This window comes from Bos grunniens, chromosome 3 (genome assembly GCF_055505025.1).
Source record: "Bos grunniens cultivar Pamir isolate PY7600 chromosome 3, Bosgru_T2T1.0, whole genome shotgun sequence".
Lineage (NCBI taxonomy): Eukaryota > Metazoa > Chordata > Mammalia > Artiodactyla > Bovidae > Bos > Bos grunniens.
In genome coordinates this window covers 88011082-88035288 of record NC_141167.1, presented here as the reverse complement: position 1 = coordinate 88035288, position 24207 = coordinate 88011082, and the positions used below count along the sequence as shown (strand labels likewise).

General features: G+C 49.4%; 1 protein-coding gene across 1 annotated transcript; it reads right to left on the bottom strand.

The window, feature by feature from the left end:
- Positions 1-1835: 1835 nt before the first annotated feature.
- On the bottom strand, positions 1836-21373 carry STRIP1 (striatin interacting protein 1). The gene is made up of 21 exons (XM_086391716.1): positions 21182-21373; positions 18700-18769; positions 17906-17980; positions 17349-17483; positions 16829-16949; positions 15993-16061; positions 13320-13426; positions 13085-13212; positions 11674-11856; positions 11085-11302; positions 10028-10093; positions 9859-9922; positions 8692-8763; positions 8128-8202; positions 7835-7932; positions 6529-6655; positions 6220-6320; positions 5412-5478; positions 4754-4858; positions 3938-4142; positions 1836-2773 (listed from the first exon to the last, which is right to left on the bottom strand). The coding sequence occupies exons 1-21, from the start codon at positions 21359-21361 to the stop codon at positions 2526-2528; spliced, it is 2514 nt and encodes an 837-aa protein (XP_086247842.1). The 5' UTR covers positions 21362-21373; the 3' UTR covers positions 1836-2525.
- Between the last annotated feature and the right edge of the window lie 2834 nt (positions 21374-24207).

Genomic DNA, 24207 nt, shown 5'->3' with positions numbered 1-24207 from the left:
TTTAGCCCCAGGCACTCCCAATCCTTTACACATCAGCCTGAATTATAACCCCAATGCACAGACCCTCTGCAGCCCCAGACAGGAATGGAGCCCAGCATCCTCAGGAACTGGGCATTTCCTGTATCCAGCAGGGGGAGAACAGCCTCGGCACTGGCTCATCCCTGCTGTGAGCACAAAGCATGTGCTCCAGGAGCCCTTATTCCTGATGCTGGAGCCCCCTGCCTTCCCCTCAACAACTGAAGGCTCCCCTCGCCTTGCCCCTTCCCCAGTAGGAGGGCACTGGCTGGGAGGAATGGGCCCTGTGAGGCCCTCCAGATGTCTGTCTCTACCACATTACTGCTTCCACTTGCTTTTCTGGCCAGCTCTCCATCGACTGTGAGCTTCTCAAGGAAAGTAACAGTGTGGTGTCTTGTTCACCTGGACACCCAGGACACCCAGAATGGGCTCAGCCCACACCTGGCTTCAAATGGCCAATCTGCCCAGAGCACTGTCTGTGGCCATGGTTAAGGCCCTTCCCCTCCCGGACCAGCAGATGTAGGATTCACCTGCCCAAGCTTTACTGGCCCATGCAGCTTTGATAGTCTTTGTTCATTCTGCATAGATATAAACATATTTACAGACCTTTGCAAACCGAGAGAGAAAATGGCACCTTTGTTAAGGTGAAGCTTCAGAGGAGACATTGTGGAAATAAAAAACCAGGAAGGAGGTAAAAGCCTCTGCTAGGTGGGTTCAGGGAGCCAGGCTGCATGGTGAAATAAGAATGTGAAAATTTATCTTACTCAAACTACAGTCTCAAAATACACACTTGCTATTGATCCTAGTACAGAACAGCAGAGAATCCATCATGTACACATAAATTGTGTTGAATCTCCTTGTCCTGTGCGAGTTACTTTGTGGTAAAGGATAATTGCAGGGACCTTCCATCTCCTAGGCCATGTGACTTACACATGGAGCACACTGCTGGCTCCACCAGGCTGCTCATAATCACGATGGTACGTCAATGCCTGTCCTGGAAGCCCAGCTCTGGGCCTGGAGTGAGGCTCAATGGGCAGGTACTGAACGGAAGAGCCAACAAAGGGGAGAATTCCCCTAGAATACATTTCCTTTATAAGTCAAGACCCCTTGGAGACTTAGAAAAACCCCATACGTGGCCTACAAGTAAGATAAGGAAACTTGAAGCAGTTCTGAAAAGGGGACACCCTTTCTCAGCATCAGAACATAAGATCCTCAGAAGCAGAGCCTCAAGATCCAGCAAGGTGGAGGCAGACACATCTGGGAATCTGAAGGCTGGAGGCAGGCTCCAGGAGGCCTCACTGATGCTGAGCACAAAGGTGCGCCCTTCTTCAGCCACACGGGCCTGCCGACCCTCTCTTTCCCAGGACTCCTGATGGTCTGCTTCCCCAAGCTTTGGGCACTTAAGTCTCCTCTCAGTCCCAAGCACCTGCCCAGTGAGGGCCCAGGACAGACCCCTTCTCTGATCTGGCCCCTCCCCTCCTAGTACTGGAATTGGTTTGGCTGAGGCCAGCTCAAGGGTGTGAGCCAGAGAAACCTGGGGCTCCTAGTGCAATTATCTCTAACCCAGGGGGGTGCAAACAACTTATCACTTCAGCAACCCTGAGCCCTGGGGCTGGAAGCCCTGGAGCAAAACCAGACTAACTGGGGCAAGAACACTTGGGCTAAGTACCAACTCCCCCTCTGCTTCTCCTTCAGATGGGAAAAGTGGGCAGTTTGGCAGGGACAAGGGGGTGATCTATCAATGCTGGCAAGAAAATCCACTTTCTAGACCTGGAGGAGATGTTCAGGGGCCATGTTTCCTGCAGACAAGGCAATGGGCATTGGTTTTGCTTCCTTTTAATGTAAACAGAATACACAAACACATTAAAAACCTCAACATGACACGAGAATACACAGAGATTTATATATAGATATTTACAGACCTTGCACACCAAGAAAAAAAAAACAGCCCCTCCGATTCATGGAAGCTGCCTCTCCCCTAACCCTATCCAAAACCAAAGTGCTGGGGCAGCAGCAAGAGCCTCTGCAATTGCTTCTGGATGAAACCTAGCAAGAGGCTGGAATGACATCAGAAACCCCCAGAGCAAGGCCAAGATTCCGCTCTAATCCCAAGCCCTCCTTCTTTGGCAAGCTGACATGCCAAGGATTTGTGTCTCAGAAGAGTGAGCATGACCCCTGAAATTCAGACATGGTGCATTCCCAGCCCATTCCAGCCTTCAGTGGAATGACAAAGGAGCTGCAACCAACTGTGTCCAAGAGAGGAGGGCAAGGAAGAGTGAAAGAAGAGAGGATCTCAAGCAGAGAGATGACCACTCCCGAGCAGGACCCTGGGAATCAAAGAGAAGCCAGATCCAGACTTGCCCACCAGCCCAGCACTGGCTTGGAAGGGCACAGTAGGGATGTGCTGCCACCTGGAGGAGGAAGGGAGCACTGCAGCAAGGAACCAGGACAGCCCCTGGAGTACCTGGAGATCACCCCTTCTTTCATTTTCAGCCTCCCACCCAGGAGCCTCACTGAAGCAGCTCTTCCCAGGAAATGGGCTTGGAGAAGACCTCCCTTTCTAACCAGAGGTCATAGTTCATCTGGAAGTCCTCAGGGAGATCCACCCGCTGGCCCAGGACACTTTGCAGGCAGTTATCCACAGGCAGAAAGTCGGGGTTGCTGTGGGCCCGGTCATAGCGCCGGGCGTTGAAGCGCTCGATGTTGGCACGGAGGGCACACTCCTCTGCCTGGAAGTCCCAAGGCCGGGCATCGAGATCTACGATGAAGCAGGAGGACATTTTATGTTGAGAGCCAAAGCCTTGTGGCAGCTCCCCTTGGGGTCACTGCAGCTCAGGGCCATACAGGCTTGGGCTTGGACTGTTCAATGTCAACCAATAGCAGGAAACCTCCAAGCCCAACCCTCGGGAAGACTTACAGAACTTCTTTCCTAGGTACACAGGAAAGTCAGGTCAAAGGGGAAACACCAGAGCTACGGAGAAAGAGGCTATACAGCAGTTTATGTGGATCTGCTGAAGGAAAGCCAGGAGTACAACACACTTCTCTGAAAGTCACATTCCCCCTGGCTCTCCCAGATTAGAGGCAGGAACCTGCAGACATGCCCCCTTTGCTTATTCTCTCAAATCCCCGACCAGGTGCTGCGTGCCACCTTGGCTCTGTACAAATTCGGGGCGTTGGGAGTGCAGATGCAGTCACGTGGCCCTGGGGCCGTGGTCAGGAATTCGAAGGGTGCGGCAGCATGCTTGGGGGTACCAGGAAGACCTACTCTGCCAGGGAGGCCAAGGTGGGAGGGGAGGAACACGTGCAGATACAGAGGGGTACAGGGAGGCACCCTGCCAGGAGAGGGAACAAAAGTCCGGGACAGGATGGCCAAGGTGCTCAGAGCCCTCAGTGTGATGGAAGCTGGGCTGAGAAAGTGGGACAGATTACAGAGGACAGGGAGGAACCATGTGTGGGCCTGATGCGTTAAGAGTTTGGCTCTAATTCTTCAGGAAATCAGAAGTCAAAGAAGGATTTTACTCAGAGAGATACCACCACCGGATCTGGGTTTTATAAATATCAGTAGGGCAAAGTCTGAGGCACTGATGAAGGGAAAGGAACTAGAGGCAGGGAAGCCATCAGGAGCTGCGAGAATTTCGGTGACCAGAACCAAGGCAGCTGCAGGGGTGAGAGAAAGGATGAGAGGTCGGAGAAAGTCTTGTGACAATTTCTGGTAAAGGAAAGAGGAGGCACAGAGAGGAGCAGGGATGACCACAGACAGAAGCCTGGCAGTTTCTCCAAGTCCTTCCTGGGCTTCCCTCTCTGATGCTACAGAAGCAGGAGCTGGGCACTGCCAGGTTGGTTGCTCGGAGGGAAACTTAAGAGCAAAGGGAGAGCTGTCGCCTGCCCCCACCCCCCTCCCTTGCCTCACACGGAGCCTCACCGTTGCCGTAGGCCCAGTCGTCGTTCAGCCGATGCCGCACCTTCTGGTAGATGGCAGACATGGTCTTCATGTTGCTCTTTCGCCACTGCCGTCCCAGATACTTGGTCTGCACCTTGAGCAGCTTCAGCACATACAGCTGCATCATGGCCTGTTTCACTTTCAGGGCCCGCTTCAGGATGGGGGCTGACTTGAACACCACCAGCATCTGGAAATGGGCACGAGGGAGGCTGTGTTGAGGGCAGAAATGAACCCTGCTCTATCATCTGGGTAGGGTGACCAACTGTCGCAGTCTTCCTCAGACTGAAGAGTTTCTTGGGACATATGACTTAGACTAAAGTCTCCTGGCTAAAACTAGGCAAGTCCCAGGCAAACCTGGACGGTTGGTCGCCCAAGTATGGGTCATTCTGGAATTTGAAGAAAGCTACGGATTCCACCACCCGAAGTATCCTTATGTGCAGGTACATACGATTTCAGGGGGTTAGTGGGCCTCCCCACCCGAGGCATCCACAGAGTTAAGACAATTCTCAGAACCCTGGTTATGTTACCGGTGGAGATTAGGAGGCTATACAAAATTCCTTCTATATTACACGTGAATTTGTCTCAGTGCATGACTGTGCCGCTTCCAGTTCAACTCATCAAGGAACCAGGGATCCGCCCTCAACATGTAAGGATGTGGCTACAGGAGAGTTAGGTGAGGAAGATGTGGCTGCTCCAGCAACCCTGGGGACTCTCTGCCCCCACGTGAAGGGGACAGGATGGTGTGTGGCACTCTGCTTTAAGCTCTGGGACTCATGCCTGCTGGCTGTGCTGACTCACCATCGTCCTTGAATGCTTCCATTTTGTCAGCTTGTTCAAGATCCGAAGCAGATTAATACAAGAAAAGAGGTTTCTCCAGCAAAACTGGTTATTGTCACCTGCTTCCTGCAGGGAAAACCCAGGAACCATTGTCCCCTGCACAGCGGCAGGCGCCCCACAGTTTCCCAGGCCCTCCCATATATGACCTCAGCACTGCTGGGTCACTCCATGTGGGCACCAGGAACCCTCTCCTCTCCTCAGCCTGGGGGAATGCCATCCCAGAAGCTGGCAAAGGGTAGGGGGTGATCCCGAGAATCTTCCTGCAGGCAATGTGGAGCATGACATTGGGGGCTCTGGCCTCAGCCCCCACTACCTGGGGCACCCAGGCTCCCTCAGAGCTGTGGCCCCAGAGTTCCAGCGAGGGGAGAAGGAAACAACTCGACCAGGTGAGCTCTGGGTCAGCAGCCCCTGAAGACCACAGTCCTGACAAAATAATTTCTAAATCCAAATGTTCCTACAAGGTCCCCTCCCTGGTCCTCCTATGCGATGTCAGTGCTTCAAAAGCCAGGCACTCAACAGTGAGCTGACCTGTGAAGACGCCTTTCCCCAGGTGAGGGGGCAGGCTCTCCGGTCCGGCCCTTACTCAGAGGGAGCGCTGGGGCAGAGGTCAGCTACTCACCAGACTCTCGGCAGTCAGCTCTGGCAGCTCGTGCACCACGCAGTGAGGGTAGTCCAGGACAGAGATGCTGCAGGGGGCAAGAGAGCAAGGCACCCACCATGAGCAAGGGCTGGGGCCTGGGGAACGGCCGCTGGCTTCTGGCTTTCCTCTCTGGCTTGCCGGAGCAGAAACAGCAATCTACCTTGTCTGCACTACCCTGATAGGGAAACACCGCCTACAAGAGCACTCATAAGACCCCTTTGTAGCCAGAGACAAGCTTGTAATCTTGTGAGGGGTGGAGAGAGCACTCTATCCCTCACAGCAACAAACCTGGGGCTGGGGGTAGATTTCTCAAGGCAATTAATTTACACCAAACCCCTACTGGAGACTGTGTCTGGCTAACAGCTCAGCTTGTGGCGTATCACAGTGACAAACAGTCAGTGTCAAGTACAGCTGGCACCAGGTGATGGGGCGGGATAAGAGCAGACAAGGCATCGCAGTGCACATGGCCGAGCTCCTGGAGCACGCAGGCAGCCCCGCCAGGCTCCTCAAAAGAATGGGGGACACAGAAGGACTGAGGGCAGTACTGGAGCCCAGGATGAGAACCTCCCACCCAGGCACAGACAGACTGAGTCACCTGTCACCAGACTAGCCAGACTCAGGTTTGACAAACTGGCGTTTTCTACAGACTACATCTCTTTCATCTTTGGGTCCTGACATCTGGCAGAGCACCAGCTTGTGGATGCTGACTGGGCTCAGTGGAAGAGGCCAGCTAGGAGCCCTGCCATCTGGCCATACCCACCCCTTCCTGATCCCTGGTCCTTATCACCTGTTCTTGGCAGTGATGTAGGACATAATGTTTTGATTGAAGAACTTTAGGATCAAAGGGATGCAGTTGGCAAACACCAGGTGCTGGGCCATGTACTCAAACTGAAAGCAACAGGAGAAAAAATAAGCATGCCCCTTGGGATCTCACCCTTTCTCTAGTGATAAAAGGCCTCGCATGGAGGACTGTTTATCTGCACATTCGTGCAGAGCTCAGGGAGGTTTGAAGGCCAAGCCTCCGTTCTTTGGGGCCAGAGGAGCGGCACTGCCCAAGGCCCTGGCCCCGTGGACAGAAGGAAGGGGCTATAGATACCTGATAGACGTGGTTCAGCTTGAAGTGCTTCAGCAACAGCAGCAGGACGGCAGAAATGGCCTTAACGATGACCTCTTTGTGGCGGTTCACATCCACTCCCAGCTTCATGCTCTGCAGCACTGTGGTGCTGGAAGCACAACCCCCGGTGAGCCCCCAGCACGTGCAGCACCTCCTGCCTGGCGCTCCCAGGACACAGGACTCCTGAGCCTTCTCGGGGCAGAGCTCCCACCTAACCCTCCACCCTATGGACATCTCAGAGGTAGGCCCGGCTCCTCCCACCCACCTCCCAAGCAATCTAGCTCAGTACAACTGACTTCTTCCTTCTGATGCCCCAAACATATTCTTAGCCTATTTCCCTGCTTTTCCTCCAAAAATGAACTTCTCATCTCAAGATCTTCCTTAGGCTTCTGCCACCATACGCACTTGTGTTTCTCAGAGCATGTTCTGCTGGAATACCAGTATATTGAGATGGCTCTTGTTATGGGGAAAAGGGATTCTGAGTCAGATAAATTTAGGAAGTATTTACTTAAATCAGTTTCTTAATTTAGGAGTTAAGTTCTTAATTAAGGAGTTAACTATAACTCTTTATAAGAGGAGATTTAATACTTGAGTCTGGAACCCTTTTTCTGTCAGGTGGCCTGGCGTTCTCTGACATCCCCTTTGGTGTCAGCCAACCCTCCTACTCCCTCGCTGGCTGTCACCACTGGACCCAAGTGGCCAGCCCACCAGGGAGTTAGGCTCAGAGCTGGGCAGTCCTGGCAGGCAGGCAGGAGATCAGGTGCCCAGGTCCTTCTCAAAGTAGAACGTGATCTGAGTTTGTACTCTCACATCAAAAAGATGAGGTCAGGGCCCCAGGGAGGAAGAACCCCTAAAGATTTCACTATCACCCTGAGACATTCAAAAATAGTTTTCATGCCAGTTCACTGGTGAATAGTAAGGAATATACACCCAGCTCCAATGGCTGATTTTTGTGAAGAAGCTAAAACTGTATATCCTGAATGTCCTAATCATTTAACAGAGGAGAAAGAGGAAGTGACTTCTCCAATTCACTCAGTCGCAGAGTCTACACTAGAATCCAGGCCAACTAGATCAAAGTGTCCTCACAAGCAGTAAAACTAAATATTTTACCCAGTACATTTTCTTTCTTCTAAACCAGGAATACCCTGAAGTTAATCTGCAGAGAAGCTGAGCTAACATAGCAGCAGCAACAACACAACCAAGAACCACCAGCACCCAGCAACAGTGGACTGAAAGGCAAACATGTCCCCTTTCTGTACATCCTCAACACTCAAGACTTGACACTCACGGCATCTCCTCAGGCAGGACGTCAGCTAGGATGTTGATTGAGTCTGTTTTGGCCTTCGAGGTGGGAGCTGCGGCCAGCAGGATCTTCAGTAGCGCTATCTGGCAAGGAGCAGACATTCACACAGCGTGGCTGAGAGGGCCCCAGGCAGCACAAACTTCTGAGAGGCGGTGCTTTTAGAGGTGCTTACGGGGCAAAAGGAGGCACTCAAGGACACCGGTGGGCATGCTCTCAAGGCCTATGTTGTAGGGCGGTGACCCCATGGCAGGCAGAGCTCTCAGGAGGCGCGCACTCACCATGTACTGTGGCAGGCTGGGGAGCAAGCCTTGGTACAGAGTTTCTGCAGGCACCTGTTCAACTTCCTCTTCTCCCTTTCAATACAATGGGTACAAGGGGCACTGATACAAAGCCTGGTCCCAACAATGCTCTCCCGAGCCAGCCTGCTAGCTGGCTGGAGGAGAATCTCTAAGTATGGACGTAAACGACAATGCTGATGATGATCACAAACTTTCAATAACAAAATGTGCCAGGTACTTCACTTGTAAAGACACAATGAATCCTTCCTACAACTCTATGAAGAAAGTACTATTGTTATTTCCATTTAACAGGCGAGGAAGGGAAAGCAGAAGGAGATCGAGTACCTTGCCTAAGTCCCCATCCACCAAGGGTGGAGCTGGGACTCCGAGGCAGGTGGCGGGCCCAGGTCTGTGCTCTTACCCCTGCACCCGACACGCAGCAGCCCTGCAGCAGGAGCTAGACTGGGAGCTGTGGGAGGGCAGGCCAGGGTACTCTGCAGCCTAGGCCCATACAGTGCTGCGAACGGCTGGGATCCTGTGAGCTGAGGAAGGCCCCCAACTCACCCCTGAGAGAGGAGAGCGAAGGTACTCCTCCTCCATCTGTGCCTGGACCTCTGCAATCGACGTGTACTTGTGCTGCAAAGAGAGGGAAAGAGGCATTAGGGCAAACAGCCCGCACTCTGGCCAAACGCCCACACCTGGGAAAGGCCCCATGCAATTTTCTTCAAACGTCATCTTCTCAAAGAGGGCTAAGTCGCCACAGAGATCCTGAACTAAAACCCAAACCCAAAATATTTTTCTAAGTGGGCACCTATCTCTTAAAACCAGAATAAAAAAAAGCACAGAACAGGTTAGGGGGAAAAAAGGAAAATTAAAGGAGAGAAGGGGACTTTCAGATAGCTACAGCTATAGGAGGAAACTTAAAAGCAGAATCAAGGACTCAAGTACTCAGAATCAAGTACTCAAATACTCAAAAAGCCTAGCTGCATGAGGCCCACCTAGTACTACAAATTTCAAAAGTATTTTTCAAAAATATATGAACATTTATATTCCAGATACGCTCTTAGGAGATACACCTCTTCCTCATTGTGCTGTTTCCTCCCATTGGAGGGACACGTGTGTACCAAACACCCTGGTCTTTCCCTGCCGCCCCCCAACTCACTCCTCCCCTTCCTGACTGGCCAGTATGGGAGGAGGAACAGGACAGTCTCAGCTCCACCTCTTTCTCTTCTCTCTTAAGGAAAAAGAAAGCCTGTACACTCTTCTGCTCCTTGCTGGGCTGAGCAGGGCTCCAGCCCGCTCTGGTCTGGGTGGGCGAGTCTGCCCAACTCTGGAAGGGAGGTGTCAGGACACCTCCCGCAGCTGTGCTCTCAAAGCACTCCATCGGCAATGAAGCTGGCATCTGAATCTCCATCTGCCTACTCCTCTAACTCAACTCCCTGAACTTGGGCAAGGAAAACGGAGGCTATTTCCTAAGCCCCTTAAAACGCCAACTGTCAGTTAATATAATCTTTAATGGGTACCCCAGGAAGTATCCAATAAAAAAAGCTCAGTTAAAATAAATAAAATGTATGAAAAAGTGTTTTCAAGGATACTGCCACTGTCCACCTATTCCTCCACCCCTGGTTCCTTCAGGCAGACAGAAGTCTAAAACAGCTTCTGCCAACAGGCTGGTCTCACTTTACTCACTTGGGACCAAACTAGGCCAAAAGCTTACCTGAAGCCACCTACCTGTTTCAGAGTCTTGATGCTTTCGTGGATTGGCCTGGGCAGCCCCACCACTGTGTTCGTGTCACTGGAGAACAAAGGCCCTGTGTTAGGTCTGGGTCCTCAAACACCTGAGGCCGGGAGGGTGACCTTCCCACTACCTTTCTTTAAAAGGCACTCAGATCATACTCACCTGCCCAGAGTATAACCTATGAACTTGCTGCGGCTGGACTCGAGGAACATCTCAATGTCTTTCTCTCTGCCAAAGGAAAAGACTGCAGCTTTCTTACAAGTTACCTCAAGGCATCATGGTTAATAAAACACGAAACGTCCAGAAATTGTGAAGCTAAAAGAAAAAGTCTCCCACAATTGTTTTTCTTTTTGAAAAAAGAAAATAAAAAAAAGAAAGAACTGAAACCTTCAAACTATTTTAAAGTCCTTCACAATGCTGTTGGATCAATACTCTGAAAACATATTAAGTGTAACTAATTCATAAAATTAAGGTGCTACATCAAACTTAAAAGCGTACTTTATTCAAGTGTACTTGATGTTAGTAACAAGTCTGTCAACAGAATTTCTCAGATATTTTTGAAATTTCCAATTACAGCTGTAAACTACTCATTTTTTCATATGAGTCATATTGTCCTGTCTCAGACCATTAGGCTAGCTTGCATTTTCTGATGACTTGTTCTGTATTCCCATTACAGATCACTGAAAACTGGGGCTTTACTTAGATCAAGAAAATGACTTCTATACCCTTTCCCATGTTCATCTATTTCTTAAGTTGATGCCCTTTTAAACAGATTACATTTATATGCATACAGGAACCTTCAAATCCATAGATTCACACACATGTATCTCAAGCATCTTAATTATGGTTCTAAAGAAGTTCTTCCTTAATCTATAATTTTCTGTCAAATATCATACATAACCCCTGGGAGAGTGGAGATGGGTTTACTTAAATGTCCTTGTTTTAATCTTTTTCGTAATTCCTTTCACTAGTATCGCATCTAACCAAGAGCTAATACACATTACTGACTTGAGAGCCATGTAAGGGCCTCTTTGTGCCAGGCCAGCACCCTGACCCCCCAGGGCCAGCACTGGGTACTTCAAGAGAGGCTTATCCCAAGGCCAAGGACATCCTGGCCTTGCACAGGACCTCATGTGACAACTCAGGCCAGATGCCAGGCCTGCGGGAATGATGACTCTGGTTTCAGGAGTGAAGAGCGTTCGGGAGGTCTGAGACTCACCTGACCTTGGGAGCCCATGGGAGCCCCTTTGGGCAGGTCAGCCTGTCGGTCTGGGGGTGCTGCAGTGGGGGAGGCATGACCTCATCCCGCTCAAGGGGGAACGTCTCCCCCTCCAGACTGTTGTCGTCATCATTCTCCTCCTCCTCCTCTCGAGAGTCATCAGCCTTGTAGGGATCCCGCTCGTTGAAGGCATCCAAGTTGTCCTGCTTTATGAGTGCCTGAAAGCAGAGGAAGGGTCAGACAAGAGCCAACCAACGAACAAGAAAGGGGCATGGAGGCTGGAGAGGCAATTACGTAGAAAGGTGGTAGGAAGAGAGCCAGGAGCAGTGGAAAAACCTGAGAGCAAGTCATGGTCTCGGGCCCAAGTGACCAATCAGTTCTTGCCCCAGAGTCCCTCAGAAGTGCCACGTCCTAAGTGCCCACTAGATCCTGGCCCCTGGGCTGGGGACAGTGTCCCTGCTCTAAAGGCATGCACACTGACGCTGATCAGAGGGGACCTGCAATAACCTGGGGCTCATCCAGAGACCATGCCACTGCACCTGTGCACCCTGAGAACCCTCAGGAGTCATGGGGACCTTGTCGCCCTCACCTTGTGCTCCCGACGGCCCCGTTTCTGCTGCTGCTCAATCAGGTCAGAGGCAGAGGCCGGGGGTGAGGCAGCCCTCATGTTGCGGATGACCTTGATGCTGTCCTCAGGCAGCGGGGGGAGCCCCAGGATGGCGCGCTTCTCGGCCTTCATGCTCTGCAGCTCCTCAAAGCCGCCCAGAGTGCACTGCATCAGACAGGTGTGGAGCCAGGTCAACATGTCCATAAGCCAGTCCCTGTCTGTGTCAGGCTCGAAAGTATCTGTGACACCACGTCTTTACAGAGACGACACAGCCCCTGAACAAGGGACTCAGCCCACCTCCAAGAGAAGCAAGTGACATCATCATGGGAGAGGAGAAAGGGGGGTCAAGGAGGAGAGACACATAGGCTGACAAAGCCTGGCGCAGAAGCACACGTGGCTCTGTGCGGCCCACGGACTCATCAAGTAACAACAAAGCTGCCTGAAGAGCTTAACCCTTCAAGTTCCTAGAAAAGTAGGTGACACTCAAATGCTTCAAATGCTGTACGTGCTAGTCTTTCAAACTTAAATTGGGAATATATTGCTGGATGCTCAAATTAAGAAAAAAAAAAAAAAAAACACTTCATCTAAACAGCCCTCTAGAAGTAAAACCCCAGTAGAGCTCAATGATTTTAAGCTGCTTCATTTCACTGTTTCTGAGCAATTCAATTGCTTTCCACTCTGGCTTCAATGAGGCTTCACAGGCAACCAACAGGCTTCTGGCCAAGATGCAATGTGTAGACCACTCTGAAGGGGCCTAAACTCACTGAGCTCGCTCTGCAGAGTTGGCCTATTATGGAAGATGGGAAGGTGAGGCCCAGGGAGAGCAAGAGTACAGACTCCAGCTCCTCTGTCCTCCCAGAAAAAAGGGCTCCTGGTCTGGTATGGGTCTGGCTACTGAGCATGGCCCCCAAGCTAAGGGTGATGGCCAGCCTACTCTCCTGGACCCAATCCTTCCCTACCTAGAAAGAAAGTAAGCCACCATACCCTGAGGATAATGTAGGCTCAGGGCTCACCCTTTCTTCTTTCCAGTGACATCTGACTGAGGGGCCCTTTACACCAGCTTTAATCTTGCCTCGAATCATTTTACAAGCTCCAGGTTCAAGAGCAGCCTGTCTGGGGAGAAGGTGTTCCATGATTGCAGAAAACAGTTTCCAGGAACCAGGGAACCAACCACCTATTCTGATTCAAACACAAGTCCTCTTTGGCTGCTGTGAGCCCAAAGTGACACTTTTTTGTCATTTCCTTTCAGGACCCTTCTTTCAGAGTTTTTTTTTTTTTTTCAACTAAAGCAGTTATGTATTCATACAATTCAATATCCAAAAGGATACACAGTGAAAGTCTCCCTCCTCCCCTGTCCCCTAGCACCTGAGTTCCCCTTCAAGGAAGTGCTCACCAACACTGTCTTCCAGAGCAGCAAAAGAACCTTTTTCATGGGGAAGTGAGGCGCATGGCCACTGCAAAATTTGGTCACCATCCCAAACAGCATGATGGCAAATGGCTCATTGTTGTACAGCGGGGAACCTGGGGGACACCAAGGTATCAGGACCACCGGCAGCAACAGGACCCTTCCAAAGCCCTCCAGCCTCTGTTCCCAGGAGGGCCTCCAGCCAGGGCCCCCAGAGTCCTACCCAGCTCAGCCCTGAAGGTCTGTCGCATCGTCCTCCACTCGGCCTTATCACCCTCACACTCCTGGTGAACGGTCTCCACAATCAGGTACATGATGTTGAGCAAGACCCTGGGAATAAGAGGCAGCTCATAAGGGGGCAAGATGGGGGATCAAGGGAGCACCCCTGGTTTCCTCACATCCCACCTGACATGAGAAAAGCCTGCACACAAAGGCTGGCTGGGGCGGGGGTAGACGTAGGGCTGTGGGGACTGTAAGGTAGAAAAACCGATAACTCAGTCCCACAAAACACCTGTGATGTTTCCTTCTTTGTCCTTGGTGCTAAGGTTGGGACCAGACCTTCTATTCTGTGTTTCTAGGGTATGAGTGCTTACTCAAAGCAGATGCTTAATAAATGGCTACTGAATGGATATCCAGACATGAGCAAGAATGGCCCAAAGCATTTACTACCCTAAGCTTCCTGGAATGAGAAAAACACAGAGGCAGGAGTGAGCTGCGGAAGTGGGTGTTGGATCAGACAAAGCAGAGGATGGTCAAGGTGAGAACAAGCAAATGTTTACCCTGTGATGGAGTAGAAACAGGAGCGAGCAGGATGATGGCCAGGGACCCTAACTACAGTAGGGAACGTCACCAGCATCTAATCTGAAAACTTCCAAATTCACAAAAAGAGGTGGATTCTAATCCTCACAAAAATGGAAAGGTAATCTTTCTGTTTAGCAGCTGCTAATCACAATGGTGTGATCACTCATCTAGAGCCAGACATCCTGAATGTGAAGTCAAGTGGGCCTTAGAAAGCATTACTACCAAAAAAGCTAGTGGAGGTGATGGAATTCCAGTTGAGCTACTTCAAATCCTGAAAGACGATGCTGTGAAAGTGCTGCACTCAATATGCCAGCAAATTTGGAAAACTCAGCAGTGGCCACAGGACTGGAGGTCAGTTCTCATTCCAATCCCAAGGAAAGGCAATGCCAAAGAATGCTCAAACTACCGCACAATTGCACTCATCTCACACGCTAGTAAAGTAATGTTCAAAATTCTCCAAGCCAGGACTCAGCAATATGTGAACCGTGAACTTCCTGATGTTCAAGCTGGTTTTAGAAAAGGCAGAGGAACCAGAGATCAAATTGTTAACATCTGCTGGATCATGGAAAAAGAGAGTTCCAGAAAAACATCTATTTCTGCTTTACTGACTATGCCAAAGCCTTTGACTGTGTGGATCACAATAAACTGTGGAAAATTCTGAAAGAAATGGGAATACCAGACCACCTGATCTGCCTCTTGAGAAATCTGTATGCAGGTCAGGAAGCAACAGTTAGAACTGGACATGGAACAACAGACTGGTTCCAAATAGGAAAAGGAGTCCGTCAAGACTGTATATTATCACCCTGCTTATTTAACTTATATGCAGAGTACATCATGAGAAACACTGGGCTGGAAGAAGCACAGCTGGAATCAAGATTGCCGGGAGAAATATTAATAACCTCAGATATGCAGATGACACCACCCTTATGGCAGAAAGCAAAGAGGAACTAAAAGCCTCTTGATGAAAGTGAAAGTGGAGAGTGAAAAAGTTGGCTTAAAGTTCAACATTCAGAAAACGAAGATCATGGCATCCAGTCCCATCACTTCATGGGAAATAGATGGCGAAGTGCAAACAGTGTCAGACTTTATTTTTTTGGGCTTCAAAATCACTGCAGATGGTGACTGCAGCCATGAAATTAAAAGACGCTTACTCCTTGGAAGGAAAGTTATGTCCAACTTAGATAGCATATTGAAAAGCAGAGACATTACTTTGCCAACAAAGGTCCGTCTAGTCAAGGCTATGGTTTTTCCTGTGGTCATGTACAGATGTGAGAGTTGGACTGTGAAGAAGGCTGAGCGCCGAAGAATTGATGCTTTTGAACTGTGGTGTTGGAGAAGACTCTTCAGAGTCCCTTGGACTGCAAGGAGATCCAACCAGTCCATGCTGAAGGAGATCAGCCCTGGGATTTCTTTGGAGGGAATGATGCTGAAGCTGAAACTCCAGCACTTTGGCCACCTCATGCGAAGAGTTGACTCACTGGAAAAGACTCTGATGCTGGGAGGGAATTGGGGGCAGGAGGAGAAGGGGACGAGAGGATGAGATGGCTGGATGGCATCACTGACTCGATGGACGTGAGTCTAAGTGAACTCCAGGTGTTGATGATGGACAGGGAGGCCTGGCATGCTGCGATTCATGGGGTTGCAAAGAGTCGGACATGACTGGGCGACTGAACTGAACTGAACTGAAACTTGGGACACAGCCAGGAAACATCCTGACGTCATCAGGACTAACCCCATGCAGATGGGCAAGCTGTGCTTGAAAAGCACAGGTTGTACATGGCTGACACAAGGAGCCACTTCGCATGCTTCATCCCAATACAAAAAGCTACTCCACCAAGCTTCTGGGCAGCAGCGTGGGCAGGAGGCCACACTTATACTAAGTGGCTCCACCCTGATTTCCTCTGGGGGTCTCATCCCAGGGCCCACTCAGGGAGCCCTCAGTAGGGCCTGCTCATCATACACCAAGCCCATCACATCCACAGATTAGCACGTGCAGAAGAACAGCACATACAGCGAGGAAACCCGGAGCCCCTGCCTGCCCTGCCCTCCTTCTCCGGCTATCGCTCAGGGAGCCCAGGGGTGCTGCTCGCCTTACCTCAGGTCTGTGCTGTCCGCCAGAGAGATGGCTGGCTTCCTCACCGCACTGCTGCAGGCAGCACTGTTGCTGTGGGAGAGATGTGAGAGTCAGTGCCTTCCCCCAGGAGGAAGAGAAGTGGTTCCCCCAACAAGTGCTGCCCAACAAGGTGATAAAACCCTATGCGATGCACTTAGACTCACAAGAGCCCACAGGACCCAGCGGGCAAAAACTCAGGCCCTGAACCAGACTGCCAAGGTTGGAATCGTGGCTCTAACACTGCCTAGCCATGTGCCCTTGGACACTCAATTTCTCCATGCCATAGATTCCCCATCTGCAAAATGGGGACGGTAACAGCAGCTATGTTATTAATGAATTAGTAGGTATAGTGTCCTTAGAACAAGGCCTGGGACATGCAAGCACCCAACGAGTGCTTTTACTACTGATGGTGTTTTCCTTAGATGAGCAGCAGCTGGCGTGTCCACCAGACAAAGGACTAGTGGAGACAAAGGCCAGAGCAGGTGCTGTTTGAGCCCATGTGCCAGCCTTGTGCCCGGTCTCCTGCTCAGGGGAAACTCAAGGCAGTACGCAGGTTCACAGTGAGAGACCTTTATCTTTTTCTGGAGGAGCACTGTAGGTCGGCAGGAGCTGCACTGTCTAATGAGCTCTTTGGTGTTAGCGAGCTGTGGGCCCCTCATTGGTCTTCGAGGTTTGGGTCAGCATCTCGCCTATTATTCAAGCTGGCGGGTCAGAACAGAGCCCCACGTGGCCCATTTAACCCACTCAAAACTGCTTAGTTCTGCAAGCTCTGCCCCTCTGCCCCCCTTCCCCCACTTGAGCCCCTCAGAAGAACTCACTCTATTTCCATGTTCAGAAGCTCCACCAGAGCGTTGAAGGTGCCCACCTCCAAGAGCAGAAAGGTGTTGTAGCGCATCCAGGACTGAACCTCAGCCTCTGAGCTGCACTCCCCAAAGGTGCCTGCAGACACAGGGCACGGCTCACTGCGTCCCTGCCCGCATCTGACCGGGCAGCAGACACAGGGCACGGCTCGCTGCGTCCCTGCCCGCATCTGACCGGGCAGCAGACACAGGGCACAGCTCGCTGCGCCCCTGCCCGCATCTGACCGGGCAGCAGACACAGGGCACAGCTCGCTGCGCCCCTGCCCGCATCTGACCGGGCAGCAGACACAGGGCACGGCTCATCGCGTCCCTGCCCGCATCTGACCGGGCAGCAGACACAGGGCACGGCTCGCTGTGCCCCTGCCTGCATCTGACTGGGCAGCAGACACAGGGCACGGCTCGCTGCGCCCCTGCCCGCATCTGACTGGGCAGCATCACTGAAGCTGGTGTAGGGGGTCTCTGGGTGTCCACTCAGTACCTTGGGCAACATAGAGAATCGCCCGAGCCACCTTGAGCCTCTTCTCCCTGGCAGTGACCTCCAAGCCATCCAGGAGCCTCATGGCGTGGGTGCGGTGCTGGTTGGTGTCCAGCTCGGTCCACTTTTTATCTGTCACTGCCAAGAGAGAGACTGCTTAGACTGGAGCCCAGAAAAATCCTCCCAATGGAACAGACACCATATTAACCCATCAAATTCAGGACTGCCACAGGACCAGAAGCTCAGAAAGATAAATTACTCCTTACATAAGGGAGGAGGTCACACCACTGCCCCATGAATTTGAAGTGTGGTTGAAATACTGCTATTTTGGGTGCAATTTTAATTACATAAAGCTCCCCCCATGATACACACTTCTGAAAAGCCCCCACCAGAGTACCTGCAAGCCCACCCTACATGTCACATCCAGCCTTGAATAACCATGGTTCAGCAGGCTTTTTAGGCCACTCCAGGATGACTGAGGTCATTCAGATGACTAAGAGAAACCTGTAGCTCTCAGGATGCAGGGTGAAAGGAGCCAAGAAGGAGGGGAATCGTCTCACCATGCATCCGAAAGTCCTCCTCAAAGCATTTTCGATTCATCAGGAATTCTGGTCCTTCCGTGTAGCTATAGAGCTCTGTCAAGAAAAAAGGTCATCATCTCCATGTCGATGTCCCATAGCAGGGCCACAAGGAGCAGAGAAGGTGAGGTGTTTGCCTCCAGGCCCAACTCTGTCCCTGAGTCATAGTGACTCCTGGATGATGCTATCTAATTACTAAGGGGGTCTCAATGCTCTAATGTGCACAATGGAATGCTGACTACCCTTGCGGCCAATAACCAGATGCCAGCTAGGCATAAAGCCTGGCATTTCCAGTCCAATGCGCATTGATCCCACCATGCTATGCCAAAGGCTAACTGCCACCATGAACATGTCTCTCTCAAGTGGCATGAGAACAGGGCCTGTACTATGGAGGCTTGAGAAGCAGCTCAGGCTGATTGCATACTATACATGAGCAGCAGTGGCAACAACAGATGGACACAGAGATAGACCCACTCACTGGCATTCCTCAGGACTCCTTGTTCGAGGAGAGACCACTGTCAGGGGGATTGTGTATGGCCAAAGAACATCAATGTCCACAGTGGGACTGGGCCACAGCCAATTGAGCTGACCATGCGGAGATGTTTCATAAAAGTAAAGGACAAGTCAAAGTTATGAGATACGAAGGGCTTGAATCTAATATTAAGTTTCATATATACATATCATTACTAGTACTAACTAGGAGATAAAATGAACTCCAAAATGACACTCACTCTCAATTTTATTAAACACCAAGTAATAGAAGGCCTCTGCCTTACCTGAGAGTTCTGCAGCCCACTTGTCTGTGTCAGCATACTCAAACTCCAGGTCAGGAGACTCAGAATAGCCCTGTTGAGAAAAAAAGGGTTATATAAAAGATCACTGTGAGTGTTTTCCAAAGGAACAAACACACATGCTTCCAGAGACACCACTGTGTTATAGGACATCACTGCCTTCACTTTTCTGACGTTTTATCTCAACGTTTTTGTCTTCTGGGTTAGTTTGGCTCTCCCTACCAAGCCCTCTCAGAGTACCTTGCACTACTCCTTCATGTCACTTACCATAACTAGTAATTATACGTGCACCTGTGCATCTGTTTAGTGTCCATTCTCACCAATGATTTCACAATGCTCAGCACAGTACTTGGCATGAATGACCGAATGAACAGCGTATACTCAAATAAGTACTTGTTGGATAAATGAACACTAAAGCTTCCATGTGTTCCATGCAGTAAAATGATCATTCCACATGGTATGAAGATTTTAGAAGCCTTGTTTCTTTCTGGCTAGTGGGCTATCAACAGCTCAGTACAAAATAAGTATTGACACCCTCAGTCTTCCTGCCTTTCTCTCAAATTTCAGCAAGAACTGACAGAGAAGGCAGCAGCTGAACAGAAATGGCTTCCCTCCCACACATAGGAGAGATTATGGCAAAGAATCTTTTGACTGCTGGAAATATGTGAGTACTGAGAACACACCATCTGGGAAGCCCTGTTCTGGGAAAAGAGAAGAGGTGAAGAAAAAGGCAGTCCTCAGCTTAATTACAATCTACTTGGGAAGACAATGACCACCCACAAAATGACATAACATACCCTCAAACATGAATAACATAAATAAGTCTACTTCTTATTCAGAGGCAACAGACTGCACAGTTTCATAAGTTCCTGAGCTTCAGTTTCTTCATTTATGCAATGAGGATGACAAAAATCTATCTTGAAGGTTTTTTAAGGACTAATCAAAATGATGTGGCACACAGTGGGCTCTCATCAAACACCTGCCTCCCCGTTCTGCAGGCATGCCTCAGGCTCCCAGCCGACTGATTTCAGCTTTGACTCAAAAGAGAGCTGTTATCAGTATTTCTAAGAAAATAGATTTTGACAGGTCTCTCAGCTTAAATGTGTTCACTGAATGACCTTCCATGTGTTCAATCTATATAGAAATTAAAGGGTAGAAAGTACATTTAATGGAAACACTTAGGAAAATTGTTAACTATTTAACAACTATGATGCTTCTGATGATGAAACTGGATTCACCCCTACCACTTTAAAAATCCTCCATACTTGAAAAATTATTAATAAGTCACCACTGATGTGCAATCAGCCCATCATGCAAGGGCTCCTAAAAGGTCGGTTTCATTGCTTTTTCAAATAATTCACTTCAAGCTCAAAGTGTATCTGACTGGAACTTGTCAAATTTTGATGTCTGACCAGATGTTTGTTCTTGCCAACAAAAACCAAGAGCTTGAGAGGTACTGATTTCAGGTGTCTAAAGACAGCATCATCACTCTGGTATGACCTGATACATTATATCTGGACAAGAAAAAATGCCTTCTCATTAATAAGCACCTGACTGCTAATCAGCCTCAGGTGAAAGAAATTTCCTAGTAAGTGCTCTGGGAACATGCTGATTAAGAAGCCCTAAAACGCTGCTACCGTGTGTGTCTTCATTCATGAATTCTACAATGGAATGCAGTGGGAGTAATTCTTTAACTGGGGGTGAGGTGACTAGTCAGCTCCAGACTACGGTGTCTCCGGAATGGGAGGAACAGCCCACTAACGAAAGAAGAGAGATGTTGAGCCCCAACGCCTGTTTAAGTTATTTCTGATCTTTAACAGTTCAGCATCGGGCGGACTGGGCACACCAACCACCGGGCACTGTCTAACCGTGGCCTGAATCTGCAGTGGCTAAGTTCAGAGCAGAATAAGACTGTTCCCCTTTCCAACCATCGCGACCTACAGGCGCGTAGTATTGATATTATTAGTGCTAATTAATTAGCTCAGTCCTTCTCTGAGGTGCCTTCCCAACCCTCGCCAGTCCCTTCCCAGCCCACACACGCCCTCCACCGTGCGCCGCGGAACCTACAGGACCAGAAACTGGAGATGATTAGGGGGTCTGGGGTGTAGCCGCCCCGCCCTCTAGAGCGCACGCAGATCACTGACTCTTCACCCGAGAAATGGGGCAGGGGGCGGACTTCCGAGGGGCTGGGGCCCGGAGGCCGCGCCCACAGCCCGGGCCTCAGAAAAGGCGACACGGGCTCCGAGAGGTTCTCCCGGTCGGCAGAGCTCGGGGCGGGGACCCCAGCTTCACGCCTCCGACCCCCGGGAATGCCTGCCTTGCTTCCAGCTCCTTTCGCTGTAAATGACAACTCCCCTGCCGAACCCTCCAGGAAACCCAGCCTGGACCCGAAAGCGGCCCCGAAGTGGGGCCGGGGTCCACCGCCGCCGCCCGCCTGGTGCTAGCCTCGCTCCCCGAAGCTCCTGACCTCCGAGTCTTTTCGCTGGTTGCGGTTGAACTCTCGGGCTTTGCCACCAGGCAGGAGGCCTCCGGCGGTCCGCGGTGCCCCAGGTGGAGGCTGCGCGGTTGCAGGCGGCGGAGGTGGCGGCGGCTGAGGCTGCTTGTTGTTCATGATCAGCGGGCCGGGAGTGCCGGCTGCCGGCTCCATCTTGGCGGCTCCACACCCCCGGCTCGATTCACTGACCATGGCTGTGATGCAACTCTCGCGTGAATTCCTCCCGGAACGCGCCCTGGTCGCCATATTAAGTGTGGCGGCCAATGCCAGAGCCATCTTGACTGCCCAACATCTCGCGAGATTTTCTCTGTGAAATCTTATCCTTCTTATAGTTTCTGTTTCGTTTCCAGTTTAGAGATCGTTTTATCTGCAAAGCCTCGCTTAGCCCCTCAGCCAGTTTAGTGGAACCCCTCTCTTTCCTTTAACATCGCTTTGCACTTGTTACTTTCACAGCTCTGTCCAAAGCTTGCGGGATATTGTAGAGAACAAAATGGACACGATCCCAGTCTTCATGGAGATTACCTTCACGTGGGGGAGATGTGGGAAACGAATGAGCAAATCAATGAAACAATTACAATTATGACATTCTTTTAATCATTCATTCAACAAACATTTAATGAATGTCTCCTAGACTTCAGGCAGTGCGAGAGAGTGGGGAACAAAATCAAGTTCCTACACTAATGAAAAAAATGAAATGATCTATAACATAGAGCCTGTGAGTGAGCCAGACAATGCGCTCACAAACAAGTGCTAAGAAGAAACGAAAACAAGTGTAAGGCATTGGAAGGTGACAGTGATCGAGGTACAGCTGGGCTATGTTAGGTAGGCTGCTTAGGAAAGGAGGGGCTGAGAGTGATTTTCAATGAGTTCTAAAAGAAGTGAGGGAGAGCCATACCAATATCCATGGAGGTAACATAGACAGAGGGACCAGCTAACTCCAGAGCCTCCTAGGTGGCTTGGCAGGAACTGAGTGAGCCAGGAGAAGAACAGTAGGAGATGAGGGCCATGTAAATGCAGGGGCCAGATAAATATAGGGCCTAGAAAAGCATAGAAAGTAGTCTGGATTTTATTTTAAGTAAAATGGAAAGCCATCAGAAAATGTTGACCTGCTGCTGCTTTTGGAGAAAGGATTGGGGTGTTGCAAGAGTAGGTGAGGGTGGACAGGTTCAGAGACTATATAGATGGAAATGATGGTGTCTTACGCCAGGTTGGAACATTGGGTTGATATGGTATTTCTGTATTGTGTAGGTAGATTTGCTGAAAGATTGGAATCCTATCAGCAGGATAGGAAGGAATAAAGGATGAGTCCTAAATTTTTGGCTTGAGCAACTGGGTGGGTGGTTGTATTGTTTATTAAAATAGAGATGTCAGAGGAAAATAGGTTTGGAGGAAGATCAGGATGTCTGTTTTGGACATGTCATGTTTGAGATGCCCATTTGACATCTTAGAGGTGATATGTAGTAATTACCTGATACTGTGCTGTGAAATCCTTAAAAGCGTTTTATTTATCCTTGTTTCTCCAGAACTACATTTTGGCTGCTGAGTTCTTGGAAAGTCATTGTGATGCAACTCTTATATGATTTCTGCCAAGGTTCTACCTGGTAGTTGCTTTAAAAGTCTTTGTTGCAAAATAATAAATCCCAAGCTGCTATGTTGGTACTTCCTACCTATGTTCCTGTCCTTTGGTCCCGTTCCTTCTCAAATCCAGTAATATATTTTATAAGTTAGCATTTCATCCAAGCTGAGCTGGTTCAAGCTGATAGGAAAAACTAAGGAATTTGCAGGAAAAGGACCAAAGCTGAGAGAATTCTTAGGTAATACCAACAAACTCCGCACAACCGAACACCTGACATCTAGTTTCAGTGACCACAGTTTGGTCACGTTCTAAGACTGACCAAAAGCTTAGAAGCTTTGATCAAGTTCCAAGACTTAATTACCACAAGTTGTATCACCTGGGGAAAAATTTAGACCTTTAAACAGTACACTATTTCAGCTACATTCAGAATAAAGGATATTTTGATTTAGTAATTCCACTTCTAAAAAATTGTTTTATTGTTTTTGGCTGCACTGGGTCCTTGTAGCACAGGGGCTTCTCTAGTTTTGGTGCAAGGGTTCAGCAGTTGTGGCACGCTGGCTTAGTTACACCCCAACGTATGGCGTCTTAGTTTCCCAACCAGGGATTGAACCTGCGTCTCCTGCATTGGAAGGCGGATTCTTAAGCATTGGACCACCAGGAAAGTCCCAGTAATTCCACATTTAGTGATAAGTTCTAAGGAGATAAAACTTTAGGCAAAGATATTGTCTGATGATTTTCCGGGCAGTGATATTTTCAATAGTGTAAAGTTGGTACAACCTAATTTGAAAAATAGTCAATAAGAAAACAGCTAAGTTAAAAAAAAAAAAGAAAGAAAGAAAACAGCCAAGTAAGTAATGGGGCAAGCAAAAGATTGACTAAGGAGAAGTCATTATTTATGTTTAATAGTAAGAATTTTTAGGGGCATAGGAAAATACTTATGATATAATTGAATGTACAGTTGGTTCTCATTGTGCTTGTGTTTGTATGTGTGTATAGAAAAAAAGACTGGAAGGAAATACACAAAATTGTAGCAGGTTTAATTTCTAGACGGTAGAAACTTACATTATTTTCATTTCCTTCTTTATACTTTTCTGTGTTTTTGAAAATTTTATTATTAAGGTGCTATTTTTTGAGGTATAATTTATGTACAATAAACCACATATGTTTGAAGTATACAATTTGATATGTTTTGACATATGCATAAACACATAAAATCATGACCATATTCAAGACAAGAACTTCCCTGGTGGTCCAGTGGTTAAGAATCTGGGGGAGATGGGTTCAGATCCCTGGTCTGGGAAGATCCCATATGCTGCGGGGGATTAAGCCTGTGCACCAAAACTGCTGAATCCCACATGCCCTAGAGCCATGCTCCACAGCAAAGAGAAGCCACCACAAAGAGAACTCTGCTCACCAAAACTAG